The following is a 21,437-nucleotide window of genomic DNA, read 5'->3' on the forward strand; positions in this document are numbered from 1 at the left end:
GATGCATTAGTGATAAATATTAAATAGATCTTTTTTTTTATTTCATCAGTGTGTGTATTGCATGAAGAATTTGCTTGAATTTGTTTTAGAGTTTGTTTAAGTAAGTAGTTTTTTAGAGTTTGATTAAATTGTTTTACTATGTATGCTAGTATATTTGACTATACTGATTTTATATTATATAAATATATATATATATATATATATATATATATATATATATATATATATATATATATATATATATATATATATATATATATATATATATATATATATATATATATATATATATATATAGTATATTTGACTATACTGATTTTATATTATATAAATATATATATATATATATATATATATATATATATATATATATATATATATATATATATATATATATATATATATATATATACAAGTTGACGTTTTTAGAATAAAATAGCTAAATTAAAACAACATAAAACACACTATTTAATTATATAGTGCGTGATTCTTCACCATTTAGTAAACTTGGCATCGATGTTTATTTTTACCCCGTTGTTCATAGTCACCCTTTTCACGGTATATATTATATATGTATATTTATTTATATATTTATATATAGATATAATATATGATATATTTATATATATATGATATTATTATATATAACATATGATATATACATAAAATATATGATATGTTAATAATATATCATATAGACTATAATAATCATAATACTATATTATAGTATTTTTATTATTGTTATTATTATTTTTATATTTTTTTTAAATTTGGGAAGAGCGGAAGAAAAAAAGTGATTATTACGCCAACACGTACGTCACTTTTAATTACTTTTGACTTGCGTCCAACATTTGCGAATTGTCAGAAAGTTAAAACCATTAATTTAATTACAAATTAATCGTTTTTAAAAAAGCCGCAAAAACGCAAATTTAATTGACCAGAATGTTTTTTAAAACATTCTGAATGTTTTTAACACTATAAACAATGTTTTTATTTTTATTTTTTTTATTAAAATGTTTTTATTTTTGTTTTTTTTAATAAAATGTTTTTATTTTTATTTTTTTTACTGTAAATCATGCACGGAGTGCTGCTACATCGACTATCTTATAGCCTGACTCGCTAGGGAGTGCTGCTACATCGACTGACAAATAGCCTGACTCGCAAGGGAGTGCTGCTATATCGACTGATAAATAGCCTGACTCGCAACGGAGTGCTGCTACATCTACCATCTTTTAGCCTGACTAGCAAGGGAGTGCTGCTACATCGACTGAGGGTTTGGTTGGGGCAGGCAGTCTATCAATTAATAAAAAAAAATAATCCGGTCTTGCATTTTAACTTTTACTTTGTGTCAACAAAATATGGAAAAAAACTTTCAGACAACATATAAGTGTATATATACATACTATAAAAGTGCCTTCTGTTGTTTAGGGAAATGACTACCCGGTTAAAGCGATGGAGACGGAATAATGTTTTGGTTAATGAGCTTATTAGTAGTGACATTGATATTGATTGCTCAGCTTCATTAAATGAAGATGTCTGTAGCAGCAGCAATTGTGAGGCTACTGCAAGAGTAGATTCTGAATATAATTCAGACTCTATTTTATAGGATGAAATTTAAAACTAAAAAATAAAAAGCAACTCAGATGAAAGCAAATTAAGAGGGAAAATAAGGGGGGAGGGGGGATATTCCGGACTTTTTCCGCAAACAATTTTTTCGGATTTTTTTTAAAATCTGACCTTGATGATCTTTTATATAAATGTATAATTTTTATTGAAATTGACCTATTTCTACAAAAAAAAAAGTCTTTGAAATTTTAAAACCATTCGGAATACCGCGGTATACGCGGTGCCATTGGGCTACCTAACCTGATATTGTATCAAAGTTTAATATATTTATAAAAATAATAACTTTTTGTTGTAGGTTGATGACCAATGGTTTACAATCAAAGTTCAAGATGGCTGGCGGCAAGGGTAAAGAGAAATTTAAAGACACAAATATTTGTAAGGTTGTTGTTGGTAAGTCATGAGTAATGTTATTTGTTATTGAAAAACACAATTTGATGCTACTTTAATTTCAAGTTCTTGCTGTACTTGTTGCAAATTACTCAGGCAATACCTTTTTTTATAGAGAGCGTTATGCTTAGTAAACCGACTGCTACGGTTGCTGAAGTCAGAACAGATATCATAAGTTTGTTGAAATATGCACCCGACAGATCCAATTGTGGCGGTCGGTGCGTAAATGACGATTCGAATATGTTAATATAAAATGCATATATAAAATGGTAACATTCTATCTCATTCTTATATAAACTCCCTTAAAATAATTTTTTGAACATGAAATACACTACTTTTAGCGCAAAATATTGCTTTTTTATTGTCTTATTTTATCGCAATCCAAGTCGAGACAATTTAACATGTTAACGGTGACAATTTAACATGGCAGCAGCCTATTGGATATAAGTTATATCCAATAGGCTGTATAATTTTTATCAAATGACCAAAATTTAACGTTGAAATTAGGTTGCTTGAACGTTGTTCTAACGTCTTATCGACAATATATCAACCATATATGGTTGATATATTGTCGATAAGACGTTAAAACAACGTAATTTCAACGTTGAACTTTTAATTTTCATTTTATCAAATTTGAAATATGGATGATATGTAGTCGATAAGACATTAGAACAACGTTGAAACAACGTTTTCATCGACGTTGTTTCAACGTCGTGGTTTTCAACGTCGGATTTTGTTTCCAATTCCACCAAATTTCAACGTTGTTTCAACATTGCATTTCGTCGGTTTGCGACGTTGTTTCAACGTTATTTCAACGTCATTGTGCCCACTGGGTGAGCATAAATAACAAATTTTAGAATATATTGATTTGATATACATTTAATGCCTTCAAATTTTTTAAAAGTGGCTCAGCATGCGAGAGTCTGTCCTTATTAAAAACTATTCTTGCAGCATGTTTTTGTTTTCGATATAGTGTTCCAGTGGGCACAATGACGTTGAAATAACGTTGAAACAACGTCGCAAACCGACGAAATGCAATGTTGAAACAACGTTGAAATTTGGTGGAATTGGAAACAAAATCCGACGTTGAAAACCACGATGTTGAAACAACGTCGATGAAAACGTTGTTTCAACGTTGTTATAACGTCTTATCGACTACATATCATCCATATTTCAACTTCGATAAAATGAAAATAAAAAGTTCAACGTTGAAATTACGTTGTTTTAACGTCTTATCGACAATATATCAACCATATATGGTTGATATATTGTCGATAAGACGTTAAAACAACGTTCAAACAACCTAATTTCAACGTTAAATTTTGGTCATTTGATAAAAATTATACAGCCTATTGGATATAACTTATATCCAATAGACTGCAGCCATGTTAAATTGTCATCGTTAACATGTTAAATTGTCTCGACTTGGATTGCGATAAAATAAGACAATAAAAAAGCAATATTTTGCGGAAAAAGTAATGTATTTCATGTTCAAAAAATTATTTTAAGGGAGTTTATATAAAAAATAGATAGAATGTTAACATTTTATATATACATTTTATATTAACATATTCGAATCGTCATTTACGCAACGACCGCCACCATTAGATCTGTCGGGTGCATATTTCAACAAACTCATGATATCTGTTCTGACTTCAGCAACCGTAGCAGTCGCTTTACTAAGCATGACGCTCTCTATAAAAAAAGGTATTGTCTGAGTAATTTGCAACAAGTACAGCAAGAACTTGAAATTAAAGTAGCATCAAATTGTGTTTTTCAATAACAGATAACATTACTCATGACTTACCAACAACAACCTTACAAATGTTTGTGCCTTCAAATTTCTCTTTACCCTTGCCGCCAGCCATGTTGAACTTTGATTGTAAACCATTGGTCATCAACCTACAACAAAAATTTATTATTTTTATAAATACATTAAACTTTGATACAATATCAGGTTAGGTAGCCCAATGGCACCGCGTATACCGCGGAATTACGAATGGTTTTAAAATTTGAAAAATTCAATGACTTTTTTTTTTGTAGAAATAGGTCAATTTCAATAAAAATTATACATATATATAATAGATCATCCAGGTCAAATTTGAAAAATCCGAAAAATTGTTTGCGGAAAAAGTCCGGAATATTACACCCCCCCCCTTATTTTCTCTCTTAATTTGCTTTCATCTGAGTTGCTTTTAGTTTTAGTTTTAAATTTCATCCTGTAAGATAGAGTCTGAATTATATTCAGAATCTACTATTGCAGTAGCCTCACAATTGCTGCTGCCACAAACATCTTCATTTAATGAAGCTGAGCAATCAATACCAATGTCACTACTAAGAAGCTCATTAACCAAAACATTATTCCGTCTCCATCACTTTAACCTGGTAGCCATTTCCCTAAACAACAGAAGGCACTTTTATAGTATATATATATATATATATATATATATATATATATATATATATATATATATATATATATATATATATATATATACATATATATATATATATATATATATATATATATATATATACTATATATATATATATATATATATATATATATATATATATATATATATATATATATATATATATATATATATATATATGTATGTATGTATATATATATATATATATATATATATATATATATATATATATATATATATATATATATATATATATATATATATATATATACAAGTGGAAGTTTTTAAAATAAAATAGCTAAATTAAAATATCATAAAACACACGATTTAGTTATATAGTGCGTGATTCTTCACTATTTAGTAAACTTGGCATCGATGTTCATTTTCACGGTATATATTATATATGTATATTTATTTATATATTTCTATATACATATAATATATGATATATATATATATATATATATATATATATATATATATATATGATATTATTATATATAACATATGATATATACATAAAATATATGATATGTTAATAAAATATCATATAGACTATAATAATCATAATACTATATTATAGTATTTTTATTATTGTTATTATTATTTTTATATTTTTTTTATATTTGGGAAGAGCGGAAGGAAAAAAGTGATTCTTACGCCAACACATACCACTGTGCTCTCCTGAGACCGCCAGGGTAAATTTTGGTTTACTCTAAAAATTTTTGTTTATTTACTATTATTGGGTTAAATAAAGTATTTTAAAATAATTTTTAAAATCTAAACTAACTTTTAAACATAGAAATTTTAGATTTAATTAATTAAAATGTCTAAAATAAATTGCGTCATTTTATGATTACATCATCTATTCAAATTGGTACAAACTGTTGCAATACAGATGAAAATAATTATTTTTACAGTGAAAAGCGGTTTTTTTTGTCAAAATGGCCGACGAAAAACGTCTAACTTGTGCATGTTGCTTTATTTCCTTTGGAAAAGGATCACATAAACTTATCAAAGTAACGCAGTACAACTTCATATTCAAAATTTATTTTGGACAGAATATGATGTAGAAAAAGAGTGTTGTTCAAAAAAACATTTGTAATACTTGCAAAACAAATTTATATGCATTGAACAGGGGTGAAAAATCAAAATTAAATGATTGGATTGAGAAAATATCTCAAGACAAAAACTCAGAAGATCATCTGATATTAGTGAAATATCTGAACAGATCACAACAAATAACCAAAATATCGTTGATAAAATTGTTAAAAAGACATGTCCTTCTTGCTTTTCTACAATAGGTATGATTTCCTTAAACAAATTAAAAATATGGTATAACTTATATAAAATTTTAGTTAATAAACTATTTCTTCAATTTAAAAAAAAAAATTAAATTTAGCATAGAGTCAATGCTACTCAATGCATAGTCTATGATAGACTTATTAAATTTTAGTGTATTATTTTTATATGTTTTACAAATATAGTAATACCAGAGTTTTTCCTAGTTTAAATTTCTATTTAGGCAAAGGAATTTCTCACTTTTGGTGTAAGAGTGAAGCGTAAAAAACCTAATTATGCTGGCTGAAGGTCTTGGAAATGTATCCAGTGAGCAAGTTGCTTCTGGGATTATCAAAATAAAAATGAAAAGAGACAAAATTAAATCTGGAGACAAGTTTCCTTTAAAAACCTTTGAAAACAATCTCCTTGTTGTTGTTGGCACACCTGTTAATAAATGCAGCAGAGCATTCGTTAAAAAGTTATCTCTAAAAAATATAATGGAAATCTCTAATACTCTAAACCTGAGTAAAAGAAAGACTAAGCTACTTTGTAAACATATGCGACAAAATTTAGGAAAGAAAATGTTAGAACCTAATATATCAACTCAGATAGAGGAGCTGCATAATGTATTTTCAGATTTTTAAGATGTCAAAACTGAATCATTCATTTCAGGGGATGAAGAGATAAGTCGCAGTTTGGTATTTGTAAAAGATACTTCTGATTTAATTCTTCGTATGATTAATGAAAGAGGTTTGAATCCTTATTGCACTATTGGTAGGATTTCCATTGATGGTGGACAGGGTTTTCTTAAATGCGTTATAAATGTTTTTGATCCACTACGTAAACATACAACTTCAGAAAGTCTTGATGATTGTGGTGTAAAAAGATCATTGATTTTAGCTTTAGTTGAAGATGTTTCGAGCATAATGGTAATCTTAGTAAACTATTGAAACCACTAGCTCTGAGTGATGTAAAATATAGCATTTGATCTAAATCTTTTTATTTGGTTTAAGCAGTCACAGCGGCAAGTATGCATGTCTCTGGTGTGAAGGGGAAAGTACTCGAGAGCGGAAAAAAAAAAGAACCTTAGGTTCAATTGATATCAACTACAACAAGTTCGTTGAAGATGGATGCAAAAAAAATTACATGATTGAATTTAAAAACTGTATTTCTCCTTTGTTGTGTACCTTGTGTTTGTTGTGTACCTTGAGTTGTGTACCTTTATGAACCTCTAGAAACTTTAGTGGAACATCTCATTCCTCCACCAGAGTTGCACATTCTTATTGGTATTACTTCTATGTTTGTAAAAATATTAATTACATTGTGGCCTGATTTTGATCCGTGGCTAAAGTTGAATTATATAATCCTTAGAGGTTATCACGGAACTGGTTTGGATGGTAACAATTCACAGAGACTTTTAGATAAATTAGATATTTTAGAAGTTAACTTTTTAAGTGCAGCCTCTATATTACCAAATATGATATTTCTCCAACCTGTAGTTAGCTGTATTAGAAAGTTTTCAATTATTAAAACAAAAGCTTTTAGCATGTTTATTGGAGAATCAATTTAATATTAGATGGAAAGTTCATATTTTATGTCATCATTTTCCTTTTCTTCAGCATAGTCAGTTTAAGCTTGGTGTATATGCCTAGCAGGCAGGAGAAGGTGCTCACTACTATCACTGTCAAGTATAGAAGCGATAATAGCGTCGTTTGGAACACAATGATTATGCAAAACAGCTTAAAAAAAGTGTAATTGAGTTAGGTATAAACAGTTTCAAGTAGTCCTTTTCTCTCCTTTTTTAAAATTTTTAATTATTGTGAACTTTGAAGTGATTGAATTATTTTATAAGGAATTTCAATAATTCATGTTAAATTGGTACATTTATTGCATTGATGTTATATTGTTAACTCTGGAATTTATATCAATTTTATCATAAAAGATCTCATTTTTTCATTTCAAAGTTGTATTCTGTTAACAAAAATTGTTTTAGAGGTGTAATACCCTATAAACTTTGAAAAAAAATCCCCGCCCTCCCCATATTATCCCCTCCCCTCCATATGTTATTTTAGGTAAAAACTATTTTTACAAAAAAAATATGTTTAAAAGTTAGTTTAGATTTTAAAAATCATTTTAAAACACTTACCTAAACCCAATATTATTAATTAAACAAAAAAAATTAGAGTAAACCAAAATTTACCCTGGCGGTCTCAGGAGAGCACAGTGATACGTCACTTTTAATTTCTTTTGACTTTCGTCCAACATTTGCGAGTTGTCAGGAAATTAAAATTATTAATTTAATAACAAACTGATCGCTTTTTAAAAAAACCACAAAAACGCAAATTTAATTGACCAGAATGTTTTTAGAAACATTCTGAATGTTTTTAACAATATAAACAATGCTTTTATTTTTTCAATAAAATATTTTTATTTTTAATTTGTTTACTGTAAATCATGCGCGGAGTGTTGCTACATCGACTATCTTATAGCCTGACTCTCTAGGGAGTGCTGCTACATCGACTGACAAATAGCCTGACTCGCAAGGGAGTGCTGCTATATCGACTGACAAATAGCCTGACTCGCAACGGAGTGCTGCTACATCTACTATCTTTTAGCCTGACCCGCAAGGGAGTGTTGCTACATCGACTGAGGGTTTGGTTGGGGCAGGCAGTCTATCAATTAATAAAAAAAAATTCCGGTCTTGCATTTTAATTTTTACTTTTTGTCAACAAAATATGGACAACATATAAGAGTTCCATATATATATATATATATATATATATATATATATATATATATATATATATATATATATATATATATATATATAAGAGTTCCATATATATATATATATATATATATATATATATATATATATATATATATATATAAATATATAACATATGATATATACATAAAATGTATGATATGTTAATAATGTATCATATAGACTGTAATAATCATAATACTATATTATAGTATTTTTATTATTGTTATTATTATTTTTATATTTACAAATATATATATATATATATATATATATATATATATATATATATATATATATATATATATATATAACATTGATAATATATATTTTACATTTATATAATATAAAATTAGTATAGTCAAATATACTAACATACATAGTAAAACAATTTAATCAAACTCTAAAAAACTACTTACTTAAACAAACTCTAAAACAAATTCAAGCAAATTCTTTATGCAATACACACTGATGAAATAAAAAAAAGATCTATTTAATATTTATAACTAATGCATCGCAAATTAAGCAATGTGGTATAGTTAAATTGACAAACTCAAAACCTTATGAAATGTCAATAGATGGCCTAATCAATGACTCGTAAAGTCACGCATGCGTATTTGAGTTCTTAAAATGCAAAACGAACGGTGAAACTCATAATATAGACGTTGAATTAACGTTGATTCAACATCCCGTTAAGTTGATCGTTTTCAACGAATTTTCAACGTTGATAAAATGTTGATTTTTGGTTATATGACGTCGAGACTAAAAATCAACCGTAAATCAACGTTGAAATTACGTCGTGTGTCCACTGGGGTGGTTAGTTTGGATCTATGAGTACTCGCCCATGCAACATTAACGTATATGTAGTAGCTTTGTATAAACGAGAAGTATAGAAACTTTAAATTATCAGGAGACAGTATAGAACTAGCTTTGTAGAGGATACCAATGTTTTTTGATATTTTGGTATTTAATAATATCTATATGTGATTTCCATGAGATGTTCTCATTAATAAGTACCCCTAGAAATTTAGTTGTTTGGGTTCTCTCTATTTCTTTAGTATCTATATTTAGCGAAAGTAAATCGGGCGGTATTTTTTTAAGGTTAGAATGTATTTGGTTTTTTCTGTGTTTATCGATAATTTGTTAGATTTTAACCAACTGTTTATTTGTTCAAGTTCAGTATTTGTAGTTTCATAAAGTTCTGTAATTGATGAGGATGCATAAAATAAATTGGTGTCGTCTGCGAACATTATGAAATCCAATTTACTTGAGGCTTTAGGAAGATCGTTTATGTATATTAAAAACAAAAGGGGTGCAAGAATGGAACCTTTGGGGACACCGCATTTTATTTTGAGTATTTTTGAAATTTTTTTTCCATGAGCAATAACGCATTGTTTTCTGTCTAGAAAAATTTTTTTGAACCACTTTAATGCAACACCTTTTATCACATATTTTTCCATTTTCCTAATTAAGATAGAGTGATCTACCGTGTCAAATGCCTTAGATAAATCAAAAAAGACTCCATGGACGTATTTTTTGTTTTTAAAGGAGTCATTTATATTATTTATAAGATCAAGAATTGCGTGTTCGGTTGAATGTTGCTTTTGAAAGCCAAACTGTTTTTCATTTAAAATTTTGTTATTTGTTAGATATTCATACAGATTATTGTATATTACTCTCTCGAAAAGTTTTGAAAATACAGGTAGCACTGAGATAGGTCTGTAGTTATTTAGTGTAAATGCATCACCGGTTTTTAATATTGGTATTACCTTAGCTATTTTTAATTTATTCGATACGGATCCTGTAATAATTGAAGATTTAAATATTTCATAGATTGGTTGTTTTTTCTCCGGAAACACATTTACAACTATATAGCTCAGATATCAGGGCTTTGAATTTTTTAAGCCATATTAAGGCCTATGTTTGCAAAAAAGCTATTGAAGTTTTCAGTGATAGACAATATATGACTACATTGACAATATATGTATAAAAATCCTAAAACAAATTCTACGAAACCCAAATCATCTGCTACACATAAAGGCAAAAAATAAATCTAAAATAAGACAAAGTATCAACTTCGGGCTCAAGGGAGCCACTGCAAATACGACATACAAAAATAGTTTTATCCAACGAACATTGCGTCTAATAAGATATGGGAAGCATAACTTCTACACTAGTTAATCAAAGCAACAAGAAACTTAACTACCATCATATGTGTGTATATATATGTATGTATGTATGCATGTATGCATGTAAAAATTCTGTAATTTCTAAATTTTCAAACCATTGAATCTAAATAAAAATCTTTATATTGAAAAAAAAAAGAAAAAAAGAAGGTAAACTGACTTAATATAAACAGTAAAATAAATTGATTCTTAGTAAGAAAAGAAAGTTAGCAATTTTAAGATGTTACTATTAGTATTACATAGGTAGGTTGTCCATGGAAATAATAAAACTTTTAAGTTTAAATTTAAAAACAGGGAAAGATCTCTTTTCCTTTTTTCAAGCTCTTTTCTATTTTATCTAAATAATTTCTAGTTTTATACAAAATTCTAATATTTTTAGATATTTTAGTACAGATGTAATCAATGTGATGTTTCAATATATATATACTTTTTAAACATTAATTTACCTCCCCAAGGCCAAATAAGCCACCACAGACGAGGAGGCTACTTAACTGTGGTTATAACTCAATAACTCCAAAACACGAACCTTGAAGAACAAGGCTGCTATGCGGAGAAACAAGTTGAGCGCGGTACTACTAGGGACGTAGCGGCAATCAAATTCGGAACCTTTCGCGGAAAACAACACAAAATAACTAACAGTTCTATTTGTGTTAATAAGAGTGTAATATGGTAAACTTGCTGCATACTTTCTTCATGAACAGACGCGTTTTTGCAGCGTAAGCATTAAAAGAAAAAAATGGAGTATTTTCAAGTTTTTGAAAGAAAAAGCATTGAATATTTTTATTTAAAAAAAAATATTTTTACAAATCGCAAGCAAAAAAGAAATTGAAAATATAATGGAGGAGAAATTTAAATTGCAAGAAAGTTCGCTCATAAAAATTATTTAAGGAAATGCAGTAATTCAAAGTGACAAAATCGACAAGATTTTACTTTTAATTGAAAATATAATAAACCGTATTCCGTTTATCGAAAAAAAGCAACAAGAAATACAGCAACACGTTAAAAATTTAGAAAAAAGTATCGAGTTTACACAAGATGCTTTAAGTAATGGAAAAGTTATAAATCTTGAAAAGGAACTTAAAAAGTTAATAAATACAGAAATTTCAACAGTTTTAAACCAGACAGTACATTTAAAATCGATGCAGAACGAAGCAAATAAATTAAGCAGTGGGCTAAAAGAAAGTATGAGAAAGTTAGAAGATAGAAATAGACGAAACAATATTAGAATAGACGGTGTACAAGAAAATGAGAAAGGAACATGGAAACAAGCAGAAAAAAAAATCCAACGTATTTTAAACGAACAGTTAAAAATAAATAACATAGTTATTGAAAGAGCGCACCGCATCGAAAGACGTACTATCACAGAGAATGTAAAGGATAAACCAAGAACTATCATAGTTAAATTGCTGAATTAAAAAGACAAAGAGAACATTTTAAAACACGCAAAGATGCTTAAAGGAACAGACATTTTTATCAATGAAGATTTTTCATAAAATAAGGCGTGAATTAAGAGAAAAAATGAAGATTTCGCGTAATGCTGGAAAATATGCCGTTATAGAGTACGACAAGCTAATAGTAAAAGAGTTTAATCTGAAGGCTAAATAAGTAATTTTTATATTTTTTCTAATTAATAATTTATTTTTATTTATATCTTAAATGGAGGAACGCCATGAATTTAAATTTTCTATTGATAATCTTAGTGATAATGATACTGATACAAATTGTTTCGACAAATTTAGTCTTGAAAGTTGATACTACACGGTTTGGGAATCTGCACAATAGGGGAGAACTTGCACCCTTGATCCGTAAGCACCTTTGATCCTATAGCCTTATCTCATTACTTACATAACTTATTAAAGAGGGCTGATAACCAGCGTGTTATAAATATTGCATCTTCAAAATTAATTGTGTTTTGGTTAGAGAGACCACTATTAAATTTATTTCTAAAGAGTTTGATTTTGACGATAAAAAGTAATTTTTTTACTTTTACAAGGAACCCCACATCTTTAATATTATTTTGAGTTGAATAATTTTGCTTATGTCATTTTGTAACTAAATTATTCACCTCTTGTATGGTTGCTTTTGGTAAGCTATGGAAGCATCTAATATGACAAAAAAAGAATTTTTGTAAAAACTGAGCGGGTTAGCACCCTTGATCCTGATGCGTTTATGCACCTTTGATCCTATGATCAAAGGTGCATACACACACACAAACAAAATGTTTAACCAATAAAGTAACATGTACAATATGTCATATTGTTTTTAAATAAATTTTTTTCTTCCAAAATGTAGCCTTAAAAGTAGATTTTAAACTATTTTGTGTTTTTTTTGTCCTCCTAATACTCTTATATAATATAATTGTATTCATATATATATATATGTATATATATATATATATATATATATATATATATATATATATATATATATATATATATACATATATATATATACATATATATATATACATATATATATATATATACATATATATATATATATACATATATATATATATATATACATATATATATATATATATATATATATATATATATATATATATATATATGTATATATATATATATATATATATATATATATATATATATATATATATATATATTTATATATATATATATGTATATATATATATATATATGTATATATATATGTATATATATATATGTATATATATATATATATATATGTGTGTGTGTGTGTGTGTGTGTGTGTGTGTGTGTGTGTGTGTGTGTGTGTGTGTGTGTGTGTGTGTGTGTGTTTGTTAATAAAGTAGATTCTAATAATTAAAAATCTTTATAAATGTTCTTCCAAAAATTAGGAATATAGCAAAACTATATAAACATTTTTCTTTTTTTTACAGTTAATTATGGTGTATCATGAAAAAAGAAAAACCGATAGACCACCAAGAGGTAAAGTTAATGAAAATGAAATGCGAGCAGCTGTTAATGCAGTTCTTAATGGTTGTACAGTTTATCGTGTATCTAAAGAGAGGGGAATCAATTTAATGACACTTAAGAGATATGTAAGGAAATGTCAATTAAATCCAAGTACAGTCTGCAAACCTAACTTCATTACCATGCAAATCTTTACCAACGAAGAAGAAACATCTTTATCAGACTATCTTTTAAGGGCTTCAAAACTTCACTATGGATTGTCAACCAAAACAACACGAAAACTTGCCTATGAATTTGCAATGACTCTTTCTAAGCGCATTCCTAAATCCTGGAAAATTTTACAAATTGCTGGGAAACAGTGGCTTCGTGGTTTTATGTTACGTAGGAATGAGTTATCTTTATGAAATCCAGAAGCTACAAGTATGGCACGAGCAACTGCTTTTAATCGTTATACAGTCGGAGAATTTTTCACCAATCTAAAAGATGTTCGTCTGCGACACAAATTTCAGCCACAAAACATATATAATGTTGATGAGACAACCGTTCAAAAACCAGTTAAAGTAATTGCTGAAAAAGGAGATAAACAAGTTGGAAGGATAACTTCAGCAGAAAGAGGGACATTGGTAACAGTTTGTTGTGCAGTTAATGCAATAGGAAACTCAATCCCCCCATTTTTTATTTTTCCAAGAGTTCATTTCAAAGGAAGTATGTTAAATGGTGGTCCACCTGGATGTGTTGGGGTTGCAAACCCATCTGGCTGGATGAATTGTGCAATGTTTTTTGAGTGGATGAAACATTTTATTCAAAATGTGAAATGTTCACCAGCTAATCCAGTGCTTTTACTTCTTGACAACCATGAGAGCCATGTTTCAATTGTGTGTTTAGATTTAGCTAAAAAAAATGGCATAACTATGCTGTCCTTTCCACCACATTGTAGTCACAAGCTGCAGCCATTAGATCGGTCAGTTTATGGGCCTTTGAAACGTTATTACAATACAGCCTGTGATGATTGGGTTGTATCTAATCCAAGACCGATGACCATATATGATATAGCTGCAGTTGTAAGGAAAGCTTATGCACAAGCTTTTACTTTGTCTATTATTTCTGCAGGATTTGCTGTGGCAGGAATTGAACCCTTTAATCCTAACATATTTTCTGATAATGAGTTTTTGGCTTCATATGTAACAGATTGTCCAGAACCTATTACTGCTAACCCATCTCCAGGTATTATTGATCCAGTTTCTGCTATTGTTCATGCCCCAGCTTTTAATCAATCATTGATGTCAAGTCTGTCATCAAGGCCAGCTTGTAGTGTATTGCCAATTCAGCCTATATCTGACCCTGTAAGTCAACTATCCAGTGTTTCTATTAATATCTCTCATCAAGCAAGTCTAGAAAAAATTAGGCCATTTCCGAAAGCTGGATCAAGGAAGTTCATTAAAGGACGTAAGCGTCAGTGTACCCGAATACTCACAGACACCCCTGTTCGAAATGAACTAAATAGGCTTCAGGAAATGAAAAAAAAGTCTCAGTCAAAAAAGAAAAAATATGAAAAGCAAAATAAGATCTTCATGACAAGGAAAAGAAAACTTGATCTTGAAAGTAATGAAAAAAAAAACGTTGAGTCTCAGTAAAAAAAAACATTTTTTCCATTGATTTTTTCTTTTAAGAAAGATAAATTTGTAGTAAAATTAATAATAACTTTATTGGTATTTATTATAGACATACTTTTGAAGACTTAAAAATAATTCTTACACATTTATGGTATAAGTTTGATCTCAGAACATGTATACACACATAGGATCAAGGGTGCATATAGGTAGGATCATGGGAGCATACTGGTATGCACCCATGATCCCAATTGAGGGTTCTTAGTTTTTATAATTTTAAATCTACTTAAAATATTCTGGTAAAAAAAAGATTATTGAATTATAATAGGGTATAAAATTTGCTATTATGTACTGTTACTTTAGAGATCGAAATGAAAACATATATTCAGTAAATCGGCCTGATAGATTTTTAGGATCATGGGTGCATACTCTCCCCTACTTAAAAAAATATAAAGAAGCATTTTCAATATTAAACATTAACATCAGAAGTCTAAATAAAAATTTTGAAAACTTTTCTTGGATGAAATAAAACACAAGTTTAGCATTATTTGCATAACAGAAACGTGGTGCAAATACGATAAACAAAATTTACATTTTGAATTAATTAATTACACATCAATTCATCAACCGCCGAAAAAATATTGTAGCGGAGGCGTAAGTATCTTTGTTCGCAAGTCAATAAACTTTGTCCCACGTTATGACCTATGCGTTAATGAAACAGATTGTGAGTCATTATGCATTGAAATTGTTAATAAAACCACAAAAAGTATTATAATTAATACTACTTATAGGAAACCTGCTGGCAATTTAAAAGTGTTTAAAACTCTTTTAAATACACTTTGAACTAAAGTCAACAAATAACGAAAGCATGTATACATAGTCGGAGACACTAATTTGGACTTGATGAGACATGCTTCAAATAGCATTAAATATTATATAGATACTTTTCTTCAACATAATGTTATTCCAACAATAAATAAGCCAACCAGAATTACTAAAAACTCTTCTACACTACTAGTCAATATAATCACCAACAATTTTTATAAAAACCATATTTATACTGGTATAATTAAGACAGACTTATTAGATCATTTTGTTACTTTTCGCCTACAAAAACTATTATATACAAGAGGCAGATCAATGAAAACTCCTTACAACAATTCCAAGACCTTTTAAAATATAAAATTTATTGGGACCTTATACCGAAATCAAGTGAGGCAAACAATGCCTACGAACTATTTCTTCATCATTTTTGTAATCAGTATGAAAATGCGTTTCCTGAGAAAAAAATTGTCATAAATACCATGTCGCTCCTACGCCCTTGGATGTCTAAGGGCCTACTAAAATCCTCGAAGAAAAAAAAAAGTTGTATAAAAAGTTCTTAAAAAATAAAATATATAAAATGAAACAAACTTGTAGACCAATATCGGTACTGCCATGCTTTTCTACTGACATGCGGAGTTCCTCAAGGCTCGATTTTAGGACCGCTATTATTTTCACTTTATATAAATGATTTATCTTTTACATCAAACTTATTAAATTTTATTTATGTTTTATTCACATAGGGATATTAAAGCGCTTTTTACAGTGGTTAATGAAGAGTTAAACAAAGTAAACGAATGGTTTACATGTAATAAACTATCGCTTAACGTAACAAAAACTAAGTATATACTATTTCATAAACAAAATAAAACGGATAATCTTCCCCTAAAATTACCTGATCTGAAAATAAATAAAATAAATATTACTAGACAAACATTTGTAAATTTCTTAGATGTTATTTTAGATAAAAATTTGTCTTGGAAGACTCATATAAGCTCTCTGGAAAGAAAACTTTCAAGAAATATTGCAATAATGTATAAGCAAAACCATTCTCAAAGATTAGGTCTTTAAAAAATTTATAGTTTTCTTTTATACATAGTTATTTAACTTATGGAAATATTGTATGGGCAAGTACAAATTACACAAAGTTGAAAAATAATTATTCAAAACAAAAACATGCTTGCCGTATTGTATTTGGAGCAACAAGAAATGTGCCTTGCGACTAGGGTTGTTCGCCGTAAACAAAAACTTACGAAAATTTCGCATTTTTATCTTCCGTATTTCAAGTTGCTATTGCGGAAGTTGTTCTTTCGCATATTCACCTTCCGTAATGCGTTATACGAAAAAAATAGATAATAATTATTCTGTAATAGCTCTTTACGAAAAGAAACTTGCGAAACAAATCATTTCGAAAGAATATTTGCGAAACAGTTCCTTACGGAAGGAGCGTTATGGAATGTGCGCTTACGGAATAAACTCGAAAGTATTCATTAAACCGTTATACAAAAAAATATTATTATTTATTATTTAAATAAAATAATGTTGTTAAATGATTCTTCAATAGTTTTTACATATATATCTAGATATCTATATATATATATATATATATATATATATATATATATATATATATATATATATATATATATATATATATATATATATATATATATATATATATATATATATATATATATATATATATATATATATATATATATATATATATATATATATATATATATATATATATATATATATATATATATATATATATATATATATATATATATATATATATATATATATATATATATATATATATATATATATATATATATATATATATATATATATATATATATATATATATATATATATATATATATATATATATATATATATAAATATATATATATATATATAATATATATATATATATATATATATATATATATATATATATATATATATATATATATATATATATACATAAATATATATATATATATATATATATATATATATATATATATATATATATATATATATATATATATATATATATATATATATATATATATATACATAAATATATATATATATATATATATATATATATATATATATATATATATATATATATATATATATATATATATATATATATATATATATATATATATATATATATATATATATATATATATATATATATATATATATATATATATATATATATATATATATATATATATATATATATATATATATATATATATATATATATATATATATATATATATATATATATATATATATATATATATATATATATATATATATATATATATATATATATATATATATATATATATATATATATATATATATATATATATATATATATATATATATATATATATATATATATAATATATATATATATATATATATATATATATATATATATATAAATATATATATATATATATATATATATATATATATATATATATATATATATATATATATATATATATATATATATATATATATATATATATATATATATATATATATATATATATATATATATATATATATATATATATATATATATATATATATATATATATATATATATATATATATATATATATATATATATATATATATATATATATATATATATATATATATATATATATATATATATATATATATATATATATATATATATATATATATATATATATATATATATATATATATATATATATATATATATATATATATATATATATATATATATATATATATATATATATATATATATATATATATATATATATATATATATATATATATATATATATATATATATATATATATATATATATATATATATATATATATATATACAGTGACCTAGAAAGGTTAAGAAAGTTACGCAGCTAAAATTTAAATAGAAAAAACTGAAACTCTAAGTTAGTTTTGAGGGAAAGGACAACGCTTCCTCCGCAACATGTCCCTATACCAGTGTTTACATGCATTAATATTTATCAAGTACCGACTTTGGTTCACTTCCGACATTTGGTTGTTTATTGTCTTTGGTTTTTCAGAAATGGAGGTTTACTATTTATATTCTTATACAAAAAAAACTTAGTAAAATATTTGGTTCCATTACATTTTATGTCAATTTATCACTAATTTTTAGACTATCTACAGCTCTAAAACTTTCAGCGCTTGTATAATCCTGGTGAGCTTCTATGTTTAAATTTTTTCCCGGGGCAAAGACTCGGGAAAGGGTTGTATTTTACGTACCCGCTTTTTTGCTGCAAAATCTTGCAACTAAATTTTTACTGCTCTCCAAAATAGCCAGAGCTTTAAAACTTTCAGCGGTTGTATAGTTCCAATAACGTTGGGATGTTGAAAATTGCGGGGGAGGGGAGGATCAAATTTAATGCTTAGTTACTTTAGGTAGTATTTATTTTTTTGGATTGACTAAATGACCTATATCTTTTTTTGATTTCAAAGACAGCATTGTTTCCCAATCACGCAATTTTATTCGTATAAAACCGTTTCTTTTTTTCCATTAACTTACTGACTCAGGGGATAATTAACTGCTCTCTCACAACTTCGGGTAAGTAATGAATATAAAGAAAGGAACAGGAGAAAAACTGCCTTTGAGTTAAGCTAACGACAAGTTTACATTAAAAATTAGTTCGATAACGACCCTTTTTTTTAACCGATTTACTATTTGAGGCAAATCTACATGATCCCAAACAAATGACTTACATGCTCTAAATTTTCTTTTTTCCCTCAAAATGGGAAAGTTTATGTTGTTCAAGTTATGTTCACTATTTAACTCTTGTTCATTGAAAGACATTTTTAGTATATCTTATGAAAGTCTAGGTTTATTTATAAAAAATTACTAACTGAAACATCTTCAATAATTATTATAATAATTAGTATTTTAGTTACCTAGCTAATCATACGTATTTGATTCATAAAACGTATTTAAATATTTTTAATATGCCGCGTTTCGTAAGTGTTTTTCCGTAATGAAGTTGTTTCGCAAGTTTTGGAGTGCAAAGAGTTCGTTTCGAAAGAAATTTGGCTTTTTATCATTATTTCAAAAAATGAAACCTTAAAATGTTCATATGTAGCAATACTGAAAATAAAATTTTATTATAAACATTTTGGTATATAAAAAATTTAATTTTTACAATTATATCAGTTTGGCCAACAAAATTTTGTTATAGACTCCGAAACGTCGTTTAGCGAAATAGCTCATTTCGCAAGTGCGACTTCCGTAAGCCCTATTTTCGTATGTTGCAAAATAGTTTTGTTTCGTAATTCAACTTGCGGAAGACAACATTTCGTAAGAAGCATTTGCGAAATGAACATCGGCGGTTTTTTTTGTTTCGTAAAATTCGGTACGAAAAAAGAAAATTCCTTATTCTCAATATCCTTCCGAAAGAATTTTATTTTTCCGGAATTGTACGAAACATTCCGGTTAACAACTCTACTTGCGACCCACTTCTCATTAAACGTGTACAAAATTAATATATATTTAGTCTAACAACTCATATATAAAATAAAAGACGAAAAATCTCCAACAATATATAATCAATATTTTAGTAAAATAAGCCATAAATACCTAACCAGATTTTCCGGAAACAATTTTGTAACTCCAAAAATTTAATCTAAAGTTCTATGTTCTTATTCTATTCAGTATCGGGGACCTTTTTTATGGAAAAGTTTTAAACAGATTGTTCATAATAAAAAACAAACACTTCCGCAATTCAAAGCTAATTTAAAATATCATTTAGTAAATACGGACTTTAAAATTCTAAATATTGCCAGTATTTTTTAGAAGTTATCAAAATAAATTTTTAATGATACATTACCTTAAACAACTTTAACATGTTAACTGCCAAAAAACTAAAAATAATAAGATCAACTATTATTATTAAGAATATCAGTGTCTTTATCACACTTCTTTAAAAATGTTTACTTTTGAATATTTAGTCTTGAAGTTTAAAAAGTTTTATTGTTTTTTTTCATTTAATCTTTTTCAAACATAGAGTATCTTTTTGTAAATTATCTTGTATTTATTTTACTTTTGACACTTTTATATATTTTATGTTGTTGTGGATGGAATTTTATTCATTTTATTATAAAAACGACAATACAAGGCAACATGTATATATGTATGTGTGTATGTTTCATGTGCGTATGTGTGTATGTACAGTATCGGACAAAACGAGTGCAACCAAATAATGCTAATTTAGTTTCTTTATATAAAAGTGCTGCATTTTTTCAATTTAGAGAAATAACTATGTAACTGTTTAGAAACAAAGTTCTTCAAGTTTTATTCATCACAAAGTTCATTATTT

At 26.6% G+C, this 21,437-nt stretch overlaps 1 protein-coding gene and 1 long non-coding RNA gene across 2 annotated transcripts; one reads left to right on the plus strand and one right to left on the minus strand.

Annotated features, from left to right (window-relative positions):
- Window positions 1-3,475: 3,475 nt before the first annotated feature.
- On the minus strand, window positions 3,476-9,236 carry LOC136079082 (uncharacterized). The gene is made up of 3 exons (XR_010637929.1): window positions 8,916-9,236; window positions 3,821-4,410; window positions 3,476-3,708 (listed from the first exon to the last, which is right to left on the minus strand). It is a non-coding gene; the product is annotated as an uncharacterized LOC136079082 (long non-coding RNA).
- A 4,786-nt stretch (window positions 9,237-14,022) lies between these two features.
- On the plus strand, window positions 14,023-15,234 carry LOC136079407 (uncharacterized). The gene has a single exon (XM_065795143.1). It carries the CDS (start codon window positions 14,023-14,025, stop codon window positions 15,232-15,234), a length of 1,212 nt encoding a protein of 403 aa, XP_065651215.1.
- Window positions 15,235-21,437: the final 6,203 nt, after the last annotated feature.

The sequence above is a fragment of the Hydra vulgaris genome, chromosome 04 (genome assembly GCF_038396675.1).
Source record: "Hydra vulgaris chromosome 04, alternate assembly HydraT2T_AEP".
Lineage (NCBI taxonomy): Eukaryota > Metazoa > Cnidaria > Hydrozoa > Anthoathecata > Hydridae > Hydra > Hydra vulgaris.

What these genes read in the sequence shown, in the direction of transcription:
- LOC136079407 (XM_065795143.1), top strand. Translation starts at nt 14,023, where the DNA reads ATGGCACGAGCAACTGCTTTTAATCGTTATACAGTCGGAGAATTTTTC.